Consider the following 24,666-nt stretch of genomic DNA (forward strand, 5'->3'; position numbering starts at 1 on the left):
GGCGCGTAAACAAAATGACCGTCGGCACAGAACATCGTAAGACCCATTCAAATGAATGGGCAGATGTGTGCCGACGCTTTGGAGCCGTGTTTTCGGACATAATTCGGGGCTAAAATGCCGAATTATGTCCGTAAATAGTGTGTGTGAACCCAGCCTTATTGTCCCATACGACATTGAAAGAGATCGCTAATATTGTTGTATGACTCCTTAATAAAATAAATATAATGAAGATGAATTGAAGGACTCCTGTGTGAAAAAAAACCCTCTTAGGCCCCATGCACACGACCACAGAATTCATCCATAATTACGGACCCATTCACTTCTATTGCCCACGGACACCTTCCCGTATATTTACAGGAAGGTGTCCGTGTCGTACAAAGGCTCTGCAAAAGATAGGACATGTTCTATTTTTTGCTTTTTACGGACTGTGCTCCCGTACTTTATATGGGAGCTCGGCTATCCGCAGCCGTCAGCGCCCGTAATCACGGACAGTGATTATGGGCACGTCGTATGCAGGGGTCCTTAGTCAGTACATTTACTACTTTTGTTGTAGGGATTAAGGCCTCTTTTTGTATTTTGCCATTTCTTTGGATCTTTTATAAAGGGCATGAATTTCATATGAAACACTATTACATAGATTTTATTAAGTCTTTGATTTGGTTTTATTATAAAAGGGTTACATAATGGTGGAAGACGGCCTAGTGCCCGAAGCATCAACACTCCCAAATTCTCTTCAAGGACCTCTCCATAGGCTCTTATCGATTAAATACTTGCTCCAAAACAGGTCCTTCTAAATTGCAGTTTTACTAAATCCAGCCTGGAAGGAATTAATGACTCGACATTTATCACGTTTGAAACTATTAAAGATGTCTGCAAGGTTTCCAGATCTTACTGAAGTTTTGCCCCCCAGCAACAAGGAATTGTATCTTATTAAAAATCTTTTGCTGGCATAAAATGCAATGAAAAATGGAATTATTTTCGGAAAGCTACGTCTCATATTTGAAGGTATGTATTAAAACACAAATGGAAAACCTGTTTACTGATTCACTTCCATGTAGCTTTAACGTCTGTATCAAATATAAGTAATCTGCCCCGAGGAGGTGAATCTATAATGAGGTGGGGTCTTCATACAGTTGAGTTACGGTAAATGTTCTCATAAATCACGTCCGTTCACATGAAAGAAGCTCAGATCTTACTAATGTCTTTGGTTATTCTATTGATTTTTCTTTGTTTTCAGACTCTGATCAGATATGTTAAATAATTTAAAGCTGTAGAACAATGCGCTATTTGTATACTGTCATGAACACATCAAAGTACAAATGTTTGTAAATCTTAATTGAGCTTGATAAAATACTTCAACCTCATTTCCGTTGTTGATTTCTACTCAGAATTGGAAAAATATAAAAACCTTCCTCAACTTTTCCAAGATCAAAGAAGAACAGCGGGACGTCCTAAAGATATCAGAAGCAGCAAGGCCAGTTACGACTTAAAGGGAAGGTGTCATGAATATATTTTTTTATTATTATTATATTGCTTTTAATATGATATTAACATCAATTTTATTTATTTGTGTTCTCATGTTCTACTTTTTACTTTTTTCTTACTTTTACTTCTCTATGGGGGCTGCCATTTTTTTTTTAAATCTCTGTATGTGTCAATTAACGACACATACAGAGATGGAATACAGCACATACAACCCCATAGAGAATGCGAACGGGAGCCGTTCCATTCACAAAAGCGTACGCCGTCTGTGTGGGAACGGCGCATGCGCTGCTCCCACACAGACCAAAACGAAGTTCGTTCGCAGAGCGAAATCCGGCACCATTTTCACGAGTACCGCAAGCCACTGCCGGACAGTAAGATGACGACTTCTGGCCGTAGCTTTCGGCCATATGTTCAAGGAAGTGAAGGCGCAAGGAATAGGAGCGGAGGCGGCAGGAGAAGGTAATTTATCTTCGTGTATGTGATGTGTGTATTATGTTTGTGTATGTTCGTGTTATACTGTCTGCTGAGCACTGTATCTAATACTCCTACACTGTGCAGTCGCTCAGAAAATGGCGGCACACAGTGTAAGAGGTTTGAAGATTCAAACCCCTCCTTCTCCTGGCACTAGCCAGAAGAAGGGAGAGGGGCAGTGGCGTAACTACCGCCGTAGCAGCAGTAGCGGCTGCTACGGGGCCCGCGGCATAGGGGGGCCCGTGTCGCCCGCCGGCACGGGCCCCCTCCATGGCCGGAGGCTCCGCTAGCTGCCGCTACTGCTGCTACAGCGGGACGCCACTGAACGCTACGGCAGAGCAAGGAGGTATCTCCCCGCTCTGCCATAAAACAAAAGACATGTATCCCCTATCCACAGGACAGGGGATACATGTGTGATCGCTGGCAGCGATAGGGAGAACGGGGGACTGAAAGTCCCCTGAAGTTCTCCATCACAAACCTCGGACTTACGGGGTCTGTGTCGGCAGCTCCGGAGAAATGAATGGAGCGCCGGTCCCGCTTGTGCGCATGCGTGACCAGCGCTCCTTTCATTTTTAGTGAGCTGCGCAGACGCCGGAGTCAGAGGTTAGTCATGGAGAACATCGGGGGACTTTCGGTCCCCCGTTCTCCCTATCGCTGCCAGCGATCGCACATGTATCCCCTATCCTGTGGATAGGGGATACATGTATTTTGTCGGACACGTTGTAGGTCGCATTTTTTTGGGAGGGGGGACGCTGTATGGCGTTCCCTACAGGGGGGGGGACGCTGTATGGCGTTCCCTACAGGGGGGGGGCGCTTTATGGCATTCCCTACAGGGGGGGACGCTGTATGGGGTTCCCTACAGGGGGGCACGCTGTATGGGGTTCCATACAGGGGGGGCACTGTATGGCGTTCCCTACAGGGGGGCTGTATGGCGTTCCCTACAGGGGGGGGCGCTTTATGGCGTTCCCTACAGGGGGGGGACGCTGTATGGGGTTCCCTACAGGGGGGGGGGGGGCGCTGTATGGCGTTCCCTACAGGGGGGGGGCTCTGTATGGCGTTCCCTACAGGGGGGGGGGCTCTGTATGGCGTTCTCTACAGGGGGGGGCTGTATGGCGTTACCTACAGGGGGGGCTGTAGGGAACGCCATACAGCCCCCCTGTAGGGAACGCCATACAGCGCCCCCTGTAGGGAACGCCATACAGCGCCCCCCCCTGTAGAGAATGCCATACAGCCCCCCCTGTAGGGAACGCCATACAGCCTCCCCTGTAGGGAACGCCATACAGCCCCCCCTGTAGGGAACGCCATACAGCCCCCCTGTAGGGAACGCCATACAGCCCCCTGTAGATAATGCCATACAGCCCCCACTGTAGATAACGCCATACAGCCCCCTGTAGATAACGCCATACAGTCCCTGTAGATAACGCCATACAGCCCCCCCTGTAGCTAACGCCTGAGAGGGCTGTATGGCGTTATCTACAGGGGGGACTGTATGGCGTTATCTACAGTGGGGGCTGTATGGCGTTATCTACAGTCATTTACATCCGGCATGATATTATCTCCCAGTCCCCTAGTAACATCGATCCCCTTCCCCCCCGCACTCCCTCTTCTTCACTCTCAGCATTTCACCCAATAACTGAAGAAGAAGTCTCGAGGCTCCTCTCTTCTTCTCGTCCTACTACCTGCCCTAGTGATCCTGTCCCCTCACACCTCCTCCAGTCCCTCTCCCCAGCTGTCACTAGTCACCTGACTAAAATATTTAACCTCTCTCTTTCCTCTGGTATCTTTCCCTCCGCTTTTAAACATGCCATTATAAACCCATTATTGAAAAAACCAACTCTTGACCCATCCAGCGCTGCCAACTACCGACCAGTCTCTAATCTGCCCTTCATCTCCAAACTCCTCGAACGCTTGGTCTACTCTCGCCTTATCCGCTATCTCTCTGCTAACTCCATTCTTGACCTCTTACAATCTGGTTTCCGCACTCTACACTCCACAGAAACTGCCCTTACTAAAGTCTCAAATGATCTCTTGGCGGCTAAATCGGACGGTAAATCCTCTCTCCTGATTCTTTTGGATCTCTCTGCAGCCTTTGACACTGTAGACCACAAACTCCTACTTAACATGCTCCACTCTATTGGCCTCAAGGACGCGGCTCTCTCTTGGTTTTCCTCCTATCTCTCTGACCGCTCATTCAGTGTGTCATTTGCTGGTTCCACTTCTTCTCCTCTTCCCCTTGATATCGGGGTTCCTCAGGGATCAGTCCTAGGTCCGCTCCTCTTTTCTCTCTACACAGCTCCTATTGGACAAACCATCAGCAGACTTGGCTTCCAGTACCATCTCTACGCTGATGACACCCAATTATATACCTCTTCCCGTGACATCACCCCTGCTCTAATACAGAACACCAGTGATTGTCTGTCCGCTGTCTCTAACATCATGTCCTCTCTCTATCTGAAACTGAATCTTTCTAAAACTGAGCTCCTTGTGTTCCCACCATCTACTAACCTCCCTAAACCTGATGTCTCCATCTCTGTGTGTGGCACTATCATAACTCCTAAGCAGCACGCCCGCTGTCTCGGGGTTATTTTTGACTCAGATCTTTCCTTTACTCCTCACATACAATCACTTTCACGCTCCTGTCATTTTCACCTCAAAAACATCTCCAGAATCCGCTCTTTTCTTACGGAGGAAACTGCCAAAACTCTCATTGTTGCTCTGATTCACTCTCGTCTTGACTACTGTAACTCATTACTAGTCGGTCTTCCCCTCACTAAACTCTCCCCTCTCCAATCTATCCTCAATGCAGCAGCCAGGCTCATCTTTATGACCAACCGCTACACCAACGCCTCTAATCTGTGCCAGTCACTGCACTGGTTGCCCATCCCCTTCCGAATAAAATTCAAACTTATTACTCTCACCCACAAAGCTCTCCACAGTGCTGCACCTCCTTACATCTCCTCCCTCATCTCTGTCTACCACCCTACTCGGGCTCTACGTTCTGCCAACGACCTTAGATTAAAATCCTCCATTATCCGAACCTCACACTACCGTCTCCAGGATTTCTCTCGTGCTGCACCCGTCCTCTGGAATGTGCTACCCCAGACAATCAGATTAATTCCCAATATCCACAGTTTTAAACGTGCCCTGAAAACACATCTATTTAGACAGGCCTATAACATTCCCTAATCTGACTCCTTTCCATGGCCCTCCATTTAGATTAGTCATCAGAATAAGATTCCCTCACACTCCTTCTCTTCATGTCCATCATACACGGATACTGGCTGGTGACCGGCTCATGCAGCTTTATGTTACCACCGCATGTGTATAAAAATGGCCGGACCATTGTACAGAACAAACACTATTACACTTTGTGTCTCCCTTATGTCCTCATAGATTGTAAGCTCTTGCGAGCAGGGTCCTTACTCCCCAGGTTTGAATTGTAAATGAACTTTGTCACTATGTAATGTCTGATATTGTTTGTTTCATGTTCCCTCTAAATTGTAAAGTGCTGCGTAATATGTTGGCGCTATATAAATAAAGATTATTATTATTATTATTATTATTTGTTATCTACAGGGGGCTGTATGGCGTTATCTACAGGGGGCTGTATGGCGTTATCTATAGAGGGGGCTGTATGGCATTATCTACAGGGGGGGCTGTATGGCGTTATCTACAGGGGGGCTGTATGGCGTTATCTACAGGGGGCTGTATGGCGTTATGTACAGGGTGGCTGTATGGCGTTATCTACAGGGGGGCTGTATGGCGTTATCTACAGGGGGTCTGTATGGCGTTATCTACAGGGGGGGCTGTATGGCGTTATCTACAGAGGGGGCTGTAAAAAAGGCACTATCTACAAGGGGGGGGGGGTTGTGTGACACCCAGGGGAGGGGGGGCCCCAGTCAAAAGTTTGCTATGGGGCCCAGTCTTTCCTAGTTACGCCCCTGGAGAGGGGATTGTGTGAGGACACTAGAGAGAGTGTGTCCACCCCAAATTTGCAACATAAATCAATGAGGTTGCTTTACCACATTGACCATGCCTGCAATTTTGGGAACTGCTCCCTCTAGTGGCCAGCACATGGAAATGTTATAAATTAGAATCTAATTTATAATATTTCCTGACTTGTGAAAAAATTTTAAAAAAATTAAAACAATGTGTAATCACTTAAATAATAATTGTTTAACTAAAAAAAAAATATTATTCTAGCGACACATTCCCTTTAAAGGGTAACTAAACGTTCAACAAACTTCTCACATGTCATAGTGACATGTCAGAAGTTTTAAATGGTGGGGGTCCAAGCACTGAGACCCCCACAAATCGCTAAAAAGGAGTGTCAGAAGTGCTCGTGTGTGCGCTCGGCCGCTTCGTTTCTGTTTGGCTTTTTCCGGAAATCAATGTATCGGAGTACGAGCTCAATAGAAAGTCCTTTTCTTGTTCTTTCAACTCAATGAACAAAAGAAAAAAAACCCTCTCCCCTCACCCTTATTATTATTTTTTGCATCATTATTTGGAGGGATAATCATTTTCCCTTTTTATCCCAATTTATTAATTAAAGGTTATGTTTTACTATGTAATTTTTTTGATCAGCTGATTGATTTCATATAGAGATATATCTGTATATATTAGTACTATATGCTAGTGAAGAAAAGTACCATTGAGGTAATTAGGCAGAGAAAATCCTCCCTTAGACAACAGCAGAGTGTTTTTTTGCCTTCGATGAGTAGGGATGGACTGCATAGGAGTCCTAAACAGAATCTTAAAACGGGTTTTCCCATAAAACACTTGTCATCTTATCAGATCCTGAGATCAAGGGTGCCCAGTCCATACATCCAGTGTAGAAGTGGCGTAGCATGCACATTCACACTCCATTATAGTGAATAGGAGATACGGATTCAGAGTGAGCAGACTTTCCCTTCCCGATGAGTACAGGAAATAACATGTTTTAATATAATAAGATGTGGTGCGTCCCCCTAGTGGTGGTTGGACGTGCCAAGATTCGATGGCAGGTACACTATTGCCTTCCGAATATCCATTTTTAATAGTAACATATTTTTAATGTTGCATTAATGTACTCCAAAGTATATTTTTTTCAACTTTGCAACCAAAGCAGCAAATGTGGGGTGAATGCTATGTTGTTCTGGCTTTTAATAAATTAAGCTTTAATCTTATATCAACCTTTGAGCACCATTTTTCTGCTTATTTTTTTTAGATATAATCTACATAAAATCTGATTACCTTTATAAGTATGTTACATTACTTATGTTTTACTGTTCCTGAGTTATAGTCTGTGCTATACTCCAGAGCTGCATTCACGATTCTGTAAATTTTAATTGGAAACAATCTGTTGTCAGTCACATGCCTAACAAGCTTAGCCGAGCTATAATGCAGGGGGACAGTTAGGTATTCCTAGATCAGATTACTGTAAAGTGTCTGATGTAAAGATAACGCTTCAAAAAATTTCAAATGTCAATCAATTTAGGAAGCAAGGAACTCATGGAGATTTGAGCTCTGAGGCTTGGAGAATTATGAATGCAGCTCCGGAATATAATACAGGCTGTAACTCATGGTTTTTATAAGATTAGTAATGAAATATATTTACAAAGTTACTTCATTTTGTATGTAAAATAATTCCAAATGGAAACTATAAAATGTTGCTCATCTACTTTATTTTTTATAAAATAAAAAAAAGTTGCTGTTACCTCCGTTGTCTTTGAGATGCAGTGCAATCTTTGTGTCATCTGAAAAAGAACAGTCACAGTTTTACCAACAGTTTATGATGAGATAAATTAAAGGTGACAACCAATATGGCCGCCCTTCCTGTTGTCACTTTTACTAAAATGGCCCTCACAACTTAATAGGAAAAATGAATCTCTCTGTAAGTAAATGAAACCTAATCACCAAACTTTCTCTATGACTATAACTTCTAGTTAAGTAATATGTGGCCAGTCTTACCATTTATGTGAAAATCATTATATAGCCGGTTTAATAAGTAACCCAAATAGTTGGATAATGGCTAATTATCTGAAAGTTAAAAGTTTTAACGTTTTGCCAAGTACTAGACTATAAACCCTTCCTTTGACTTACCCTCTGTAGGGAGGCTGCTTGGTAGATGCGACGTTGTTAATCTTGATGTTGTGCTATAATGTCTGGATGTTGTTACACGAGTTTTGCTGGTGGTGTGATGTGGGGCTGCTGTTGTCGCTAACATGTCTTCACACACCTTCTCTTTGGACTATTCATGGAAAAAGAAAACATTAAAAAGCAAAATTAAGTTCTCCTAGAAACAGTTTTTTTTTTTTTTACATTAGGTTATGACTAAACCATGGACACTTGTATTGGCAATCTCTACCTGTTATTTGCTGCTCTCCCTTGACAAGAAGTTGATTACAAAGCGTCCCTCTGCTGTGACCCCCAGTGATCAGCTGTAATGTTTAGGTAAACCTTGCAGTAAGTGTTAGACTTTCCTACAGCACCACTACAGGGGAAATTAAGCATTACACAGTGCAAATTCCAATCAATTGGTTGTCTGTGTAATGCAGGACGGAAAAGGTCCCCCAGGCCAAGAGACGCACTTTGTATTCGATCTACACAAATGTGAACATAGCAAATGTGAACCTAGGGCATTAGGATTCCAATGTTATTCACCTGCAGTTTATTTATCAAAGTATAAAAATATACAGGAGACAACCTCTGCCACTTTGTCCGTCTTTGAGACTTTCTGCAAGTTTCTGACAAAACAGTGTTGTAGAAATCTTGCAACGAACACATGGGTTAATTTCCTACTGATGTCTTGCATTTTTTTGTCTAGCAGGCTGCTGAAAAAGTAGAGCTTAATTAATAGACGGCGTTGGGAAAGACAGCGCTCAGCTCCTACGGGGCGTTTTTTTTACGAGGCCATTTTTAAAAATGGCCGCGTAAAAAGACGCCCGCGAAAAAGAAGTGCATTTCACTTCTTGAGCCGTTTTTGGAGCCGTTTTTCTTTGACCCTATAGAAAAACAGCACCAAAAACGGCCGTAAAACGCGAGTTGCTAAAAAAACGGCTGAAAATCAGGAGCTGTTTTTCCTATTTTCAGCCTTTTTTTTTAGTAAGCGTGTGAACATAGCCTAATGGTGAAACAAATGTAATCCTTAACGTAGCATTGGGGAGAAACAACTGAATCTATACTTGTATAATTTATGGACAATGCCATTATGCAGCCTAATTATGCAGGGTTAAAATGTCACATTATCTTGTTCTGCGCTGCACTTCCATTATGATTCCATTAGTTGTGTACGTTTTGAAGCGTTCACTTTGAGCCTCCTGTATGGAGCACTGGGTCATATGTGAATGCTTTTTAGTCTGACGGAAAAAAAGACATGAAGTCTGTCTAGAATACAAAGTGCGTTTACTTACAACCTGTTATCGAGAGCCAAGAAATCATTAATTTGTTCTCCAGTAGTTCTAGTGCCCCCTGTTTTATGTAAGTCAAAACAAGAGATAATTGCACTTACAGTGATTTAAAGAAGTAAAGAATTGGATTTAAGAGTCCTTAAAGGGACATGGTCCTGGAACGTTACTTATTATTTACATATTATCTATTATTCATATAGCACTGATACATTGTACTGTGTTCATTTATATCCCAGGCCCTAGAGGGTCTCACTATTTAATTTTCCTATTTCAGAAGGCACCCAGACAAATATTCAGAAGATATACAACCTGCATGTAGATATGGTGTTTCATATATTATCCATATTACACCTAGTATTGCAGTCACTCTCATTGGTTCTTGACCCTCGTGGGAACCATAATCTAATTTGCCTCTAACATACACATAGGACCCATTTCATCAGTGTGAGGGACAAGGGTATTGAAAATGCACCCATATAAATATGGAGAGGATTTTCCCCTGGATTCAGAGGTAACTGTTAACTGCTGCAGGGCTAACCACGGATCTACTGGGTTGACCCTTTTCTGAAGATACTTAAAGAGGACCCATCAGTTCTCCTGACATGTTCATTTTAGTGAATACTTGTATTCCACATGGGATAACAATTGAGAAACACCTTTTCTAAGAGCTTTACATTGTGCCATTGCTCTGTTATTCCTCTTGGAAATATATGAATAAATGGACAACTAGGTGTTTCCATTCCCCTTGTTAAAGGGTGTGTTTCTACATAATCTGAAACTTTCAGCACTGATTGGATATATTTCCAGGAGGAATAACAGAGGAATAGCACAAGGCAGAGTTCTAAGAGGAGATGCTCCAGATTTGTTATTTTATTTACTAAAACGGACATGTTAGGAAAGCTGAGAGGTCATCTATAATAAGATTAAGAATACTATTAGAAAACAGTAGTTGTATCAGGTTTTAGTACCAGGAGAGATCAGGTAATAACAATTCAGGTTCAGCATGTTTCGCTGCAGCCTGTTTCACCTATGCCATAGGCAGAACATACGCTGCATTCTGCTTACAGATTTGTAGGGCAACAGTGGAAGCTCAATTTCCCTATATCGTTCCTTCTCTTTCATCAGATCACTATAATTCATGAATAGGATTCTATAATAGAAGTATATCATGGTATTACATATGCAGCAATTCTATCATTTACTTGTATTATAGAATCCTTTAAGAGTAGATCCACCTATGACACACCAGGGGTTGGCCTGCATTTTAATACACGTTACCTATTTGTAAATTCAACCTTTCTTGCACGGTAGCAAATGTTTTGGCAGCTACAGTGAAGGAAATAAGTATTTGATCCCTTGCTGATTTTGTAAGTTTGTCCACTGTCAAAGACATGAATAGTCTAGAATTTTTAGGCTAGGTTAATTTTTACCAGTGAGAGATAGATTATATTTAAAAAAAAACAGAAAATCACATAGTCAAAATTATATATATTTATTTGCATTGTGCACAGAGAAATAAGTATTTGATCCCTTTGGCAAACAAGACTTAATACTTGGTGGCAAAACCCTTGTTGGCAAGCACAGCAGTCAGACGTTTTTTGTAGTTGATGATGAGGTTTGCACACATGTTAGATGGAATTTTGACCCACTCCTCTTTGCAGATCATCTGTAAATCATTAAGATTTCGAGGCTGTCGCTTGGCAACTCGGATCTTCAGCTCCCTCCATAAGTTTTCGATGGAATTAAGGTCTGGAGACTGGCTAGGCCACTCCATGACCTTAATGTGCTTCTTTTTGAGCCACTCCTTTGTTGCTTTGGCTGTATGTTTCGGGTCATTGTCGTGCTGGAAGACCCAGCCACGAGCCATTTTTAATGTCCTGGTGGAGGGAAGGAGGTTGTCACTCAGGATTTGACGGTACATGGCTCCATCCATTCTCCCATTGATGCGGTGAAGTAGTCCTGTGCCCTTAGCAGAGAAACACCCCCAAAACATAATGTTTCCACCTCCATGCTTGACAGTGGGGACGGTGTTCTTTGGGTCATAGGCAGCATTTCTCTTCCTCCAAACACGGCGAGTTGAGTTAATGCCAAAGAGCTCAATTTTAGTCTCATCTGACCACAGCACCTTCTCCCAATCACTGTCAGAATCATCCAGATGTTGATTTGCAAACTTCAGACTGGCCTGTACATGTGCCTTCTTGAGCAGGGGGACCTTGCGGGCACTGCAGGATTTTAATCCATTACGGCGTAATGTGTTACCAATGGTTTTCTTGGTGACTGTGGTCCCAGCTGCCTTGAGATCATTAACAAGTTCCCCCATGTGTAGTTTTCGGCTGAGCTCTCACCTTCCTCAGGATCAAGGATACCCCACGAGGTGAGATTTTGCATGGAGCCCCAGATTGATGTCGATTGACAGTCATTTTGTATGTCTTCCATTTTCTTACTATTGCACCAACAGTTGTCTCCTTCTCACCCAGCGTCTTATGGTTTTGTAGCCCATTCCAGCCTTGTGCAGGTCTATGATCTTGTCCCTGACATCCTTAGAAAGCTCTTTGGTCTTGCCCATGTTGTAGAGGTTAGAGTCAGACTGATTCATTGAGTCTGTGGACAGGAGTCTTTTATACAGGTGACCATGTAAGACAGCTGTCTTTAATGCAGGCACCAAGTTGATTTGGAGCGTGTAACTGGTCTGGAGGAGGCTGAACTCTTAATGGTTGGTAGGGGATCAAATACTTATTTCTCTGTGCACAATGCAAATAAATATATATCATTTTGACTGTGATTTTCAGGTTTTTTTTAAATATATAATCTATCTCTCACTGGTAAAATTAACCTAGCCTAAACATTCTAGACTGTTCATGTCTTTGACAGTGGGCAAACTTACAAAATCAGCAAGGGATCAAATACTTATTTCCTTCACTGTATAAGGACAATGGAAGTTTCTGACAACAACATATTTCAGTTCACTAGTACCTGGTTTTAGACATTTGTAATCTAATACACATGTGGTTGTCCCACCTCTGGGACCCCATCTATCGGCAGAACAGGGTCCCCTGACATTTATCTGTGAACAGAGGCAACAAGTGGCCAGTGCCTCTAGAAAAAGAATAAATGGAGAAGTGGCATGCTTGGCTATTTCCGTAACTCCCATATACTAGGAGAGCTACCGCTGCTTGCAGAATGGGACCCCCACCTTTAGCAACGTAAGTCCTATTTTTCTGTCCATACTTTGTAAAAGCCATCTCCTGACATCATAGGGCACGCAGCCCAACACATATATATCCTTGAGCATATGATATTTATTTTTCTCATAGTACCTCATCAGGGCAGCCATTTTCTACCCAGTCTTGCCGATGGCGATCAAACCCATTGGAACATCTAAAAAAAACCAAGAGAAATACATTCAAAAAAGTGCAAAAATGTATAATAATCAAATCTATCTATCTATCTATCGATCGATCTATCTATCTATCTATCTATCTATCTATCTATCTATCTATCTATCTATCTATCTATCTATCTATCTATCTATCTATCATCTATCTATCAAGCAAAAATAGGCAGCACTCCGTTTGTGAAGGTGAAAAAAGAGGCTCATGGGGAAGGAGCTGAAACGTTGCTTATGGGACAATAAAAGTATCCTCTTTTTTCACCTTCACAAACGGAGTGCTGCCTATTTTTGCTCTATACACAATTGGGATTTTGGTCTAATCTCCTGTGCTTGCACCCACATTATACCGGTGCTGCTGGATCCATCTGTTTATCTATCTATCTATCTATCTATCTATCTATCTATCTATCTATCTATCTATCTATCTATCTATCTATCTATCTATCTATCTATCTATCTATCTATCTATCTATCTATCATATGTATATAGTATGTATATATATATATATATATATATATATATACACACACACATATATATATATATTTATAGAAAATAAGCATAATTGTATGATCAGTATTATAATTGCATTGCTAATGTTTATCCTTACATGAAAATGAAATGATACTTAGATTTACTTTTTTTCAGCTCCCAACCTGAGGAGCCCTGTACATATGACCTATTAGGACATATAGATATCATAAAAGGGGTCTTTTGCTCAGGACCCTCCCCTCTATTAGTCATCGTTTAGAGTCACTGCAAAGTGTGACTCTCACTCTGGCAAACCCAGAATGACCACTTATCATATGGTTGCCCATTTATTTGCATGAGTCTTTTATAACGCTTCCTTTCTTTCGCAGTTGTAGCAGCCACCACCGCACCTCTCTCTCCTCCACTCATACCCACCTCTTCATGGTACCTCTCCATTCACTCCCGGCTGTGGTCTGTTGGTTATTTATCGGCTGTTGTATCGGGAGACTATTTCGGGTGTTCAGCGATCAGGGGATTCCTTGCCCTGAAGACCAAGACTCTATACAAGGGTTGGAGGGTGAAAATCCGAGGGTCCCCCGGAATCCGCTTCATGGTCTAGCCACCAGAAATCCGGTAGGACACGGTGGGTTCACTATATACCCTGCCGTCCAAAAATATTATTACTACGCTATATTGGACGGGGACCATCATAGCAGAGACCGCAGTGATGGAAATATGTGGTCATAGCCTTCTATCTGTATTATTTTATTACTTTTTAACTTAAACATTACGAACAGACAAAGGAAATGCAGTATACAATAATTGTAAAACAGTATATGATAATACAATAGTGGGGGAATATTGTGAGGAGGTTGAAACCTTGTGGGTGGAATTACAAAGAGAGGTAAACACTGAATTATTTTTTTTTGGGTGTATTCTATAGACAATCTATGTGACAAAAAAAGGCATTTGAAAGATACAAATCTGAGGGTACAGCTTTAGCCTTTGTAAATTACAAAGTACTTAATACAATCTGTAGAAACGTAATAAAATCAGCAAAAATACAAAATGAAAGGCAGGTGGCCAAGGATAGTAAAACAAATCCCCAAAAATTCTTGAAGCATATAAATGCAAAAAAGCCAGGGTCTGAACATGTAGGACCCCTAGATAGTGGTAATGGGGAGTTGGTCACAGGGGATCAAGAGAAGGCAGAATTACTAAATGGGTTCTTTTGCTCTGTATATACAACAGAAGAAAGAGCAGCTGATGTTAATACATCAATAAATATACTGAATTGGCTGAATGTAGATATAGTCCAAGCTAAGTTAAATTAAATAAATGTCCACAAGGCCCCGGGACCAGATTGGTTGCACCCTAGAGTTCTTAAAGAGCTTAGTTCAGTTATTTCTGTCCCCCTCTTCATAATATTCAGAGATTTTCTAGTGACTGGTATAGTGCCATGTGGTGCCTATTTTCAAAAAGGGCTCTAGGTCTTCCCTGGGGAATTATAGACCAGTAAGCTTAACATTCATTGTGGGAGAAATGTTTTAGGGGCTATTGAGGGACTACATAGAGTATGTGGCACAAAATAGTATTATAAATGACATGAAGAGGTGAGTAAAGCCTGGACAGAGGGGCCGCTGTGGATATAGTATTTTTGCACTTTGTTAAGGCATTTGACACTGTCCCTCATAAGGACTATAGGTTTAGAAAGTATAGTTTGTAATTGGATTGAAAATTGCTCAAGGTCCGTATCCAGAGAGTTGTGGTCAATGATTCCTACTCTGAATGGTCCCCGGTTATAATTTGCGTACCCCAGGGTTCAGTGCTGGGACCACTATTATTTAACTTATTTATTAATTATATAGAGGATGGTATTAATAGCACTATTTCTATTTTTGCAGATGACACCAAGCTATGTAGTAATGTTCAGTCTATGGAAGATGTTCATAAATTACAAGCTGATTTGGACGCCCTGAGTGTTTGGGCATCCACTTGGCAAATGAGGTTTAAAGAGAGTCTGTCACCAGATGTCCGTATTGAACTACCAACTGGCTATTATAGATTAGGCTTACCTGATTCTGACATGTATTATGTCTTTCCACAGTGTGCCTCCTTTGAAGAGAAAAAGCTTTTATTACAATGAGCATTTTGAAGCAACGAGGACGTCACCGTTGCTCCAAAATGCTCTCTCGTCATTCCCCAGTTCAACCCCCCTCCCTCCATGCATCCTTGTATTGACAGGGGCCTGGCAGCTACTAGGCGTGTTGACGCCTGGCCCCGTAGTATAGAGAACGCGCGTGAGTCCCAATATCCGAATCGGCGCATGCGCAGTAGTATGCATGTGCCGATTAGTATACGGCGCATGTGCCGTACAACATCCCAATACTGCGCATGTGCTGATTAGGATACGGCGTATGCACAGTACAAGCTTTAAGTCACCATTCTAAATCGGCACTACTGCCCATACGCCGATTAGGATGTTGGGACGCACGCGCTGTCACTACACTACGGGGCCAGGTGTGAATTCGCCTAGAACGCCCTCATTGCTCCAAAATGCTAATTTGTATAAATGTAATAAAGCTTTTTCTCTTCAAAGGAGGCACTCTGTAGAATAAGGTAATACACGTCAGTATCAGGTTAGCCGAATCTATATTAGCCTGTTGGTAGTTCAATACGGACATCTGGCGGCATACTCCCTTTAATGTAGATAAATGTAAAGTTATGCATCTGGGTACCAACAACCTGTATGCATCATATGTCCTAGGGGGAGCTACACTGGGGGAGTCACTTGTTGAGAAGGATCTGGGTGTACTTGTAGATCATAAACTAAATAACAGCATGCAATGTCAATCAGCTGCTTCTAAGGCCAGCAGGATATTGTCGTGTATTAAAAGAGGCATGGACTCGTGGGACAGGAATGTAATATTACCACTTTACAAAGCATTAGTGAGGCCTCATATAGAATATGTAGTTCAGTTCTGGGCTCCAGTTCATAGAAAGGATGCCTTGGAGTTGGAAAAAATACAAAGAAGAGCAACGAAACTAATAAGGGGCATGGAGAATCTAAGTTATGAGGAAAGATTAAAATAATTAAGGCTATTTAGCCTTGAAAGGAGACGACTAAGGGGGGACATGATTAACTTATATAAATATATGAATGGCACATACCAAAAATATGGTTAAATCCTGTTCCATGCAAAACCCCCTCAAAAAACAAGGGCGCTTTCCCTCCCTCTGGAAAAAAAAAGGTTCAACCTGCAGAAGCGACAAGCCTTCTTTACTGTGAGAACGGTGAATTTATGGAATAGTCACTGCAGGAGCCGTCACAGCAGGGACAGGAGATGGCTTTAAAAAAGGGTTAGATAATTCTCTAGAACTAAAAAATATTAGCTCCTATGTCAATGTGTAGAATTTGTGTTTCATCCCTGCCCTTTCTCCCATCCCTTGGTTGAACTCGATGGACATATGTATTTTTTCAACCGTACTAACTATGTAACTATGTAACAACAATGATAATAAAAGCTACATCGAGTAAAGAAAAGATGTCTGTAATTTATCTACACAAGGCTCATAAGTTTGTGTAATGAGATGAAAAGCTGATGAGCATTCCTCACTATATTGTCCAATATGAAAGTAAAGAATAGTAAGAGAAAATACAAAACGGGTAAAAGGAGATACAAATTATCAGGTCAATAAGGCAACAGTGTTTATCAGATGTGATGTGCTGAACGAAACAAGGTCATTGTATGGTGCCAACCAAGGTGATATATAGGAGGAATCCCCAAGTTCTTTCACCTTCGAGGAAGAGGACGATAGAAGTTGCTCATATGGTTTTGCTCATTTGGAGGTCACTAGACAAACCTAGAGGTTCTCCGACAAGATTAGTATATTCCATAGACTGTAGAATGTGGGTGGAAGCTGTGGAGTTTAGCCAATCATGCCAAATACAGAATAATTTATTTGGTAATAAATTAATTTTACATACAGTAGGGCTGCATGGTATTTACAGCTACCAGATGACCAATCAGTTATCATAGAGATAAGCTGCAATACCAGCTACAGCCAAAAGAGGAGAGTGGCGCTGTTTCTGGAAAAAAAAGAGCCTTTTTTGTAAAACTGCTTAACCAATTTATTTCGACAGTGATTGGCACATGTAATGGGCTGACAATTTACCAATAGGGAAGAATCTACAATTGGCTATGTGGGAACTTCGATCTAGCTAGAAAATATGTTGCTTGCTGTTCAATGGACAGTAGATACTTTGCATATATAAATGCTTAAATTACTTATTATGTTTATTGTGTGTTTTACAAAAATGAAAAGCGTGGAGCAGTTATTTCTATTGTGTCTCTCTAGTACAATAATTCTTCTCTTGATTAGTAATATCTCCCACTAGAAAAGTAACAATAAATGCAATTTCCATTTTCTAGCGTTACAATGTTTCTCTTAGCAACAAACGTTTCAGTCCTTGAGTGATTACGGACGTTTCTAAAGTGTTTAGTCCATCGTATCATCGGCTTTTGTTATACACTGCACTTTAACCAGCAATTCTCAACCATTGTGTCTGGACAAGTGTTTCTCTAAGGATTCAAACCAAGAGGAAATTAATTCCTGGTAGCTACACGTCTGTTGTTAAAAAATGTTAAATCCTTAGTACAAACGCTTTGATTCCCCAAAGTAGACACTCGGCAACAGATAAAATTCTTCAAAAACCATTTTATTGATTCATTGAAACCTTATGCCTGGATAAAAGCGCAAAGTGGTGAACCGTATATACTCTTAAGACGTCTACAACTGCTAATGAGCGAGAATGTACAGACAAATATCTCCCAGGGTGCAAAGCAACAAAAACGTAGATAATGAGCAGGAAAGTTCGTTCTGCTATGAGGATAATAAAAAAAGGGGCACAGTTATATTATAGCAGCGACTGCAAACCCTATAGAAATATGGAAGAATCCCAAAGTTTCACTGCAGCAATGAGAGGCTTCTATCAGTCCAGAACAGTTTCCTGAACATTGACTAATGTGATGTATTTCTACATAGGCGCATATGGAGATACTGCTATACAAAGTATTACCTACATTTAATACAGCTTATATGGGGTTAATGGAGAACGGAGGCTGATTTCAGGTTAATTGCACTGATGCACATAGTGGGCAGGGGGGCCCTATAGCAAAGATAACATTTAAGACTTTCAGGTGCTGTTTGACACCAGGGGGCACATAGCCGCTCCATGGGCTGACTCTATGCAGGGACAGAACTATAGGGTGTGAAGGATTTGCAGTTACACATGGACCCTATGACCTGGGGAGGCCGAATGGCCAATCTAACACATAAGGGAAAACCAGTGTTTATTATCTCTGTACTGTGACATCACTGTGTGCATTACTTAATATTTTATCATATAAAGTTGGAAGGTATTGCTGCTGCTCAGTGGAAGATTATTAAAAAAGCAATGGAAATCTGTAACCGGTTGTTATAGCCTTTCATATAATCATTGAACAGAAAGTGACTCCTAAAGACATCATACGAATGACTTATTTTTAGAAAAATCTGATTAACAAAGCAAGCTGAGATGGGGAATGGCATAACTTGACTGCGGCCAAGCTGCTTTATAACTCTAAGGCCTAATTCACACGAGCGTGTTAAACGTCTGTGGGACGGCCGTTGAAACAGCGGCCGTCCCACGAATCTATGTAATTCAATGGGGCCGTTCACACAGCTGTTGTTTCAAAGGACTGTGTGAAGGATCCGTGGGAAAATAGGACATGTCCTATCTTTTCACGCATCACGCATCCCTCCATAGACTCTCATCTATGGGGGATGAGAAACGTCACATCCTGCAGCGTTGAGCACGGATGCACCTCGGACGTGAAAAACTGCCTTTTTTGTAACCTTTGAGATGCTCAATGATCGTGTGAATTAGGCCTTAGGCTGGGTTCACACGTGGCGGAATTTCACTTAAATTCCGCTGCGGACACTCCGCAGCGTTAATCCACAGCTGAGCCATTTCTCCATTGCCTTCCACTTCTATTTAGAAGTGTTCGTTTAGACGAGGCGTAAAATTCCGCTGCGGAGCATAGGCTGCGGAGCGGAATTTGGTGTCCGCAGCATGCTCTGTCTGTTGCGGAGCAGTGGCGGACTCATGGCGGAATTTCTCCATTGACTTCAATGGAGATTCTAAATTCCGCAATGAAGTCCGCAGCTGTCATGCACATGTTATGTGTGCTGCGGATGCGTCTTGCTTTTTTGCCATGACATTTCTTCATTCTGGCTGGACCTATGTATTTCTAGGTCTACAGCCAGACTGAGGAAGTCAATGGGGCTCTCGTAATTACGGGAGCGTTGCTAGGAGACGTCAGTAAATAGTCACTGTCCAGGGTGCTGAAAGAGTTAAGCGATCGGCAGTAACTGTTTCTGCACCCTGGACAGTGACTACGATCTCAATATACAGCAACCTGTAAAAAAAAAGTTCATACTTACCGAGAACTCCCTGCTTCTGTCTCCAGTCCGGCCTCCCAGGATGACGTTTCAGTCTAAGTGACGGCTGCAGCCAATCACAGGCCAATAACAGGCTGCAGCGGTCACATGGACTGCCGCGTCATCCAGGGAGGTCGGGCTAGATGCCGAAGGAGGGACGCGTCACCAAGACAACGGCCGGTAAGTATGAATTTCTTTGACTTTCACAAGGGAAAGTGCTGTCCCTTCTCTCTATCCTGCACTGATAGGGAGAAGGGAAGTACTTTTACCGCAGTCCGCAGCAGCTAGTCCGCATCAATTTACTGCACATTTTGTGCAGATCCGCAGCAGAATCTGCAACGCAGATTCTGTGCGGCATTGATGCGGACAGTTGCGGAGGAAATCCGCCACGTGTGGCCATGCCCTAATGCTGTCAGTTCAGTCTCAATCCAAGCTGTGAGCTGAACAGCTGAGACATTTATGACAAACTAGTTGCTAGGAATATATCACCTAACAGTTACAACCTTTAAAAATGAGTTGCCAAGCAGCAAGTCCCTAGCAACCAGTTTTACTCAGATTACTCAAGTCAACAATGAATGGCACTGACATGATCAAAGATGGGTAAATGAGGCCGGCAGTATTTGAACTCCACTTTATTTCTTAGGCTCTGTTCACATCTGCGTTGGAGTTTCTGTTGCAGATCTGTCTGATTTGACGGGAAGAATAGCGCTGCATGTAGCTGTATTTTTGCTGTCAAAATGACAAACACCATTGTAAGTGAATGTGGTCTGTCAGGCCCCGGTGGTATCCGTCATATAGCAGAAACCACAGAAACCACGATACACATGTGAACAGAGCCTTACTCTCATATTAATCAGATTTTTCCCCAAAATTATTTTTTTTTTAAAAATGATGTGGATAAGAATTTGCATAATGATACTATGTTAAATGGTCAAAACACGGGGGTGAAGGGTCACAGCATTTGATAATTTCCTCTGTTATAATATAATGCTAAAGGGGTTGTCCGGGCATGGGGCGTTTTTTCACACTGATGACCTATCCACAGAAAAGGTCATCATTATATGATCGGTGGGGGTGACACCCGGACCCCGCACCGAACAGCTGCTCCGGCTGTCTCCGTGCACCAGATGTCCATGCTGGAAGCAGATGGCTCCAGTCACAGTATAGGGACCGTGCTGCAGTACTGCAGCTCTGCTCCTATTCGAGTGAATAGGAATAGAGCTGCAGTAACTCAGCACGGCTGCTATACTGTGACTGGAGCCATCTGCTTCCGGCACCGAGCACTGCATACCCTGCATAACATCCGGTGCCTGGAGGCAGCTAGAACAGCTGATCATTGCAGGGTCCAGGTGTCGGACCCCCACCGATCATATACTGATGACCTTTCCTGTCGATAGGTCATCAGTATGAAAAACCGCCCCATGCCCAGACAACTGCTTTAAGCTGATGACAAGTATTGTTCAACCTTTGTGATTGGTACCTTGATTCTATAGTTTATGGACTTTACAATTATCTTTCTAAGAATATTCTTTAATTCTGTACAGTATAGGCTACTTTGTCACCGGCCTTACTTTTGTCCATTCTTGACTAGCTGTTGTTTGATTGTATTGTTGTATTTAGCAGACAGGACATTATTAATAAGATCTAATAGGGTATTTCTGAATCATCTCATAAAAAATAGACCCTATTGGCAAGTGATTGGCTTTAAAAGGGGTTGTCTTCTACTGGACCTAGAAGGAGGTTGTGTCATTAAGATGACCCCTGTCCACATGCCCTATTGGAGCATATGGAGGTCAAAGAGGGGGCTCCTTCACTTTGCCTCAGAGAGAAAGGTCCAGAATGCAGCGCCATACTTTGGTGGACCCAAGCTTTTTAAGTATAACATAGAAAACCATTCATCAGCATGGCTGGCATGCAATACTACATTTCCCCTGTAGTAGCCGCTGCAGGGGAAGTGTCTGGCAGGATACGGTTTCCTCTGAAAACACCAGCTATTTGCTGAGGGGTGTTGGGAGCTGATTGTCGTGGTGGCTCCAATATGAAAGAGTTTGTCTGTGATGAGACAACCCCTTTAGGGCCCTGTTGTATCATGGGCCATTACTGTTTTAGAGTCTGGGCCCATCTGGTGCTCTATTGGGCCAGTCCGACCCTGATGAAGGTATAACAAGATATAAACGTCTAGAAGTAATACATTAATATACAGTAATATAAAATATGGCATATAAAAGAGTCTTTATAGTGAATTTTTATGGAAACCATCAATTACTTTTCACTTAATTGCACTCTTTGCAGTAATCGTCCTGTATAAAACAGCCCTCACATCTCCATAAAACCAATGGTGTATTTACAACATGAAACAAGATCTCATATGAAAGCTGCTCTTTATATACCCTATGTGTCCTACAGATGTGAGAAGAATATATCAAAATGAAGACGAGTAGCATGATTACTATGGGATTACACAGTCCTTTCATGTGTGTTCCTCTGAATACCGGCTTATTTTTATCTTCATGTGACTTGTGTTTGCACAGAGTTCAAATCACCTGAAAATATACCTCAAAAAGACATTCAATTTGTATGCTCAGTCAATTCAGTCTATTGCTAAGCCCTGTCAATTGAAATTTTAAAACAATATCTTATATTATGTGGGGTTGTTGTAAGATTGCCGATGTAAGGAACAGGTTTTGTTGTACAAAATGCATTTTGTAAACACAAATCAAATACAAAAAATACAATAAAATGTCCTTAATGTATATTATGTCATGTTACTATATATTTCTTTTTTATAAGACAGAGATATGATATTAAGTGCATGCATTTTTGGTTTACAGATATCCTGCATACAATACTTTACAGGTTAGGCTTCATTCACATCTGTGTTTGGACACCGTTCATGGGTTCTGTCGGAGCTTTCCGTCAGGGGAACCCATGAACGCAATCCAAACAGAAACCATAGTTTTCCGTTTGCATCACCACTGATTGTAATGGTTTCCGTTTGTCGTTGTGTAAGGGTTCTGTCATTTTGATGGAATCAATACCGTAGTCGACTGCGCTATTCATTCCATTAATACGACTAAACCCTTACGCAACATTGACAAACGGAAACCATTTGCACCGGATTCGTCCTCATTGAAATCAATGGTGGTACAAACGCAAACCTATGGTTTCTGTTTGGTTTCCGTTCATGGGTTCCCCTGACGGAAAGCTCAGACAGAACCCATGAATGGAGTTTCAACGCAGATGTGAACGAAGCCTTAGAAATACTAGGATTTCTGTTATCAGAGAACAGTGCATTTTGGGAGCTCAGAGCTGCAAGATCACATGTCTGACAGAAGGGTAGAGCTGCTGTCTGTTTCCGAGTTCAACAGCAGAATTTTGGAATTCGTTTGGAATTTTGAATTTGAACGAATTGTCAGGTTTCAACAAATTAATATAAATTTTCATATAATTAAAAGTTTTACAATTGTCCAATATACTTTCTGTATTAATTCCTCACGGTTTTCAAGATCTGTCCATGGTCATGTGATGGACACACAGGTGCTGGGATCGTTACATGATCATGTGATGGACACAGGTGTTTGGATTGTTAGAAGACACAGTTCGGATACACATACGGTAACTGTAACGATCACAGCACCTGTGTGACCATCACATGACCATGGACAGATTTTTTTTCCACTGGAAGAAAACAATGAATGTTCCTACTGAATAACAACAAGCAGAGATCTTGAAAACCATCGAGAATAAATACAGAAAGTATATTGAAAGTTGTATAAACTTTAGGTATAAAAAATAATAATATTAATTTGCTGAAACGGGACAACACTCTTAGAGGACCGAGCAAATTCTTTAGTTTTCGCCTCCTGCATTCCATCAGCTATAACTTTTTTATTTTTAAGACTACATACTGTAACTTTACGGTCACCAAATTTGGTGCTATAATTATTTTTGCACTGTATATTAAAGAGGCTCTGTCACCAGATTTTGCAACCCCTATCTGCTATTGCAGCAGATCGGCGCTGCAATGTAGATTACAGTAACGTTTTTATTTTTAAAAAACGAGCATTTTTGGCCAAGTTATGACCATTTTTGTAGTTATGCAAATGAGGCTTGCAAAAGTCCAAGTGGGTGTGTTTAAAAGTAAAAGTCCAAGTGGGCGTGTATTATGTGCGTACATCGGGGCGTTTTTAATACTTTTACTAGCTGGGCGTTCTGACGAGAAGTATCATCCACTTCTTTTCAGAACGCCCAGCTTCTGCCAGATCACGCTGTGACGTCACTCACAGGTCCTGCATCGTGTCGGACGAGCGAGGACACATCGGCACCAGAGGCTACAGATGATTCTGCAGCAGCATCGGCGTTAGCAGGTAAGTCGATGTAGCTACTTACCTGCAAACGCTGATGCTGCTGCAGAATCAACTGTAGCCTCTGGTGCCGATGTGTCCTCGCTCGTCTGACACGATGCAGGACCTGTGAGTGACGTCACAGCGTGATCTGCCAGAAGCTGGGCGTTCTGAAGAGAAGTGGATGATACTTCTCATCAGAACGCCCAGCTAGTAAAAGTATTAAAAACGCCCCGATGTACGCACATAATACACGCCCACTTGGACTTTTACTTTTAAACACGCCCACTTGGACTTTTGCAAGCCTCATTTGCATAACTACAAAAATGGTCATAACTTGGCCAAAAATGCTCGTTTTTTAAAAATAAAAACGTTACTGTAATCTACATTGCAGCGCCGATCTGCTGCAATAGCAGATAGGGGTTGCAAAATCTGGTGACAGAGCCTCTTTAATTCATAAATCTTGTACTGTGTGGTTCTTTATACCTTGGGGTCTGTCACTGTTGTTATTACTCAGTGAGTTACACAAAGATCTGTCCTATTTCCCATTGGTTTGTGGAACTTTTTTAATGCCATGTGAATTTGTAATAATAAATTTCAATAAAGATTCATTTTATATATGAGTGTAAACGC

The 24,666-nt window shown here is 42.0% G+C and overlaps 1 protein-coding gene across 1 annotated transcript in view; it reads right to left on the reverse strand.

The window, feature by feature from the left end:
- The window catches only part of PLXDC2 (plexin domain containing 2), a 419,557-nt gene that overhangs the window by 27,944 nt on the left and 366,947 nt on the right, over positions 1-24,666 (reverse strand). The window contains exons 10-12 of the mRNA XM_075827580.1: positions 12,662-12,722; positions 8,038-8,185; positions 7,653-7,691 (exon numbers count right to left, since the gene is read on the reverse strand). Coding sequence (XP_075683695.1) covers positions 7,653-7,691; positions 8,038-8,185; positions 12,662-12,722 — 248 coding nt within the window. The remainder of the gene's footprint in view (positions 1-7,652; positions 7,692-8,037; positions 8,186-12,661; positions 12,723-24,666) is intronic.

This window comes from Rhinoderma darwinii, chromosome 5 (genome assembly GCF_050947455.1).
Source record: "Rhinoderma darwinii isolate aRhiDar2 chromosome 5, aRhiDar2.hap1, whole genome shotgun sequence".
In the NCBI taxonomy this organism is placed as follows: domain Eukaryota; kingdom Metazoa; phylum Chordata; class Amphibia; order Anura; family Rhinodermatidae; genus Rhinoderma; species Rhinoderma darwinii.